Source organism: Solanum tuberosum, unplaced genomic scaffold (genome assembly GCF_000226075.1).
Source record: "Solanum tuberosum cultivar DM 1-3 516 R44 unplaced genomic scaffold, SolTub_3.0 scf00416, whole genome shotgun sequence".
Taxonomy (NCBI): domain Eukaryota; kingdom Viridiplantae; phylum Streptophyta; class Magnoliopsida; order Solanales; family Solanaceae; genus Solanum; species Solanum tuberosum.
Window position 1 is genome coordinate 117,069 of NW_006239331.1, and position 1,678 is coordinate 118,746.

Here is a 1,678-nt window from a genome sequence, read left to right on the forward strand (position 1 = left end):
TTCTGAATAAAAATACATTGACGTACAACTTAATACAAGCATATTTTATTTGTCATCATCAGAAACATAATCAACATTCAAAAAACATATTCAACACACAAAATATATGTAAAACATCTAACAGCTTGGAACTATAGAAGCAAATTCAAGAAGCTCAGTGTCACGTTCAAATACAGACATATCATGTTCTGTAAGCGTCACAAATGCATCGAGTCCACCACTTTGGTTACCCATCAAGATAGCCAACTTGTTATTTAGTCCATTTGCTATACTCACCTTAGTAGGCTTCCCCCATCCAAAATCGATTTCATGAAGAGCAAATTTCACCAAACTAGTAATTTGATACTCATTAGGACCATTGTCATGATATTCCTGTTTCGATTTTGCTAGTTCGAGTAGCAAGGCCACAAACATGTTGTCATTGATGTTATCTCTTTTGTAAACTAGCTCTTTTGATTTCCTCATTTCAGTGACCAATTTTGATATTGTCATACTTTCTTCGTTATTAGTTATTGATGTTGGACATATGGTAAGAAGATTTCCAATAGCATTTGGAGGCAAACCAACTAGTGCTCGCAAATCAACTGCTTGAACGATTGATGATGGTTGGAAAATCCCTGACTTTGCCTTTGCTGCTCTTACAGCACATTTAAAGATAAGTGCACTTACAACTTCAGTACGTGTCGGATTTTGCACCTCTGATTCAGCAGCAACCGTGTTCTTAAGGTTTAGTATTTTCTCTAATAGGTTTAGTAATTTCTCATTAGAGAAAATGTACCTTCTTTGGACACAATCATGTTTGTTTGACATGAATAATGGGGATAGAAAAGGACCACTTGAAGGTGGAGGAAAAACAGATTGTTCAACGTAGTGGAGAGATGGTATCGAGAAATTATTTGGATCGGAAGTTATCTCAGACCAATCACGAAAAAGATTGTAACCACTGCATCCATCTCCAATCTTATGTGATATACACATACTTATAGCTATTCCTCCACAATTAAAATAGGTGAGTTGAACTACAACTAGTCCACCGGTTGTGCAATTTGACCAAGGCAAACCTTGAGGGAATAACAAATCTTCTATAGCTGTATTATGCCAGTTAAGAGTTTCTGATATTAGGCAATCAATTCGAACTTGAACAAATTCAGCCCCCGCGTCATTACAATCAACTGTAGTATTATCTTTAAGCCTTCCGGCATATGGATAATAAATGGACAATATTTTGGATAAAGATTCCTCAAGAAGTTGAGATATTTGAGTATTGTTCTTTGAGATAGCATCTTTGGTGTAGAAAAGGGAAAATGGAATGTAAGAGTTGCTGAAAGCTTGATCAATTAAAGAAAGTTTGTGCCATCTTTTAGTAGGACAAGTTGGAGAAGATGGCTTGATGAGCTTCTCAGAGATAATGGATACAAGTGGATGTGCAATTGACTCCATTTTGATATCAAATGCTAATGTTCTTTTTTTTTTTGGCTATGACGTTAGTGCCTTTAGCACTTTTATAGCTGAAAATTAAATTAAATCATACTATGTTTTAGTCAGCTAATTCAATGTTGGTAAGCCAAGGAACTACATTTTCTCTGTTGTTGAGCTAACTAAAAAGGCTTCTTTATTTTTAGTGAGTCAAAGGTGTGCTGATAACAAAAGGAAGTCAAATCTTACACTGCCTCTGCCT

The 1,678-nt window shown here is 35.5% G+C and overlaps 1 protein-coding gene across 1 annotated transcript; it reads right to left on the reverse strand.

The window, feature by feature from the left end:
- On the reverse strand, nucleotides 1-1,468 carry LOC102581935 (acylsugar acyltransferase 3-like). The gene has a single exon (XM_006362621.2). It carries the CDS (start codon nucleotides 1,438-1,440, stop codon nucleotides 118-120), a length of 1,323 nt encoding a protein of 440 aa, XP_006362683.1. The 5' UTR covers nucleotides 1,441-1,468; the 3' UTR covers nucleotides 1-117.
- Nucleotides 1,469-1,678: the final 210 nt, after the last annotated feature.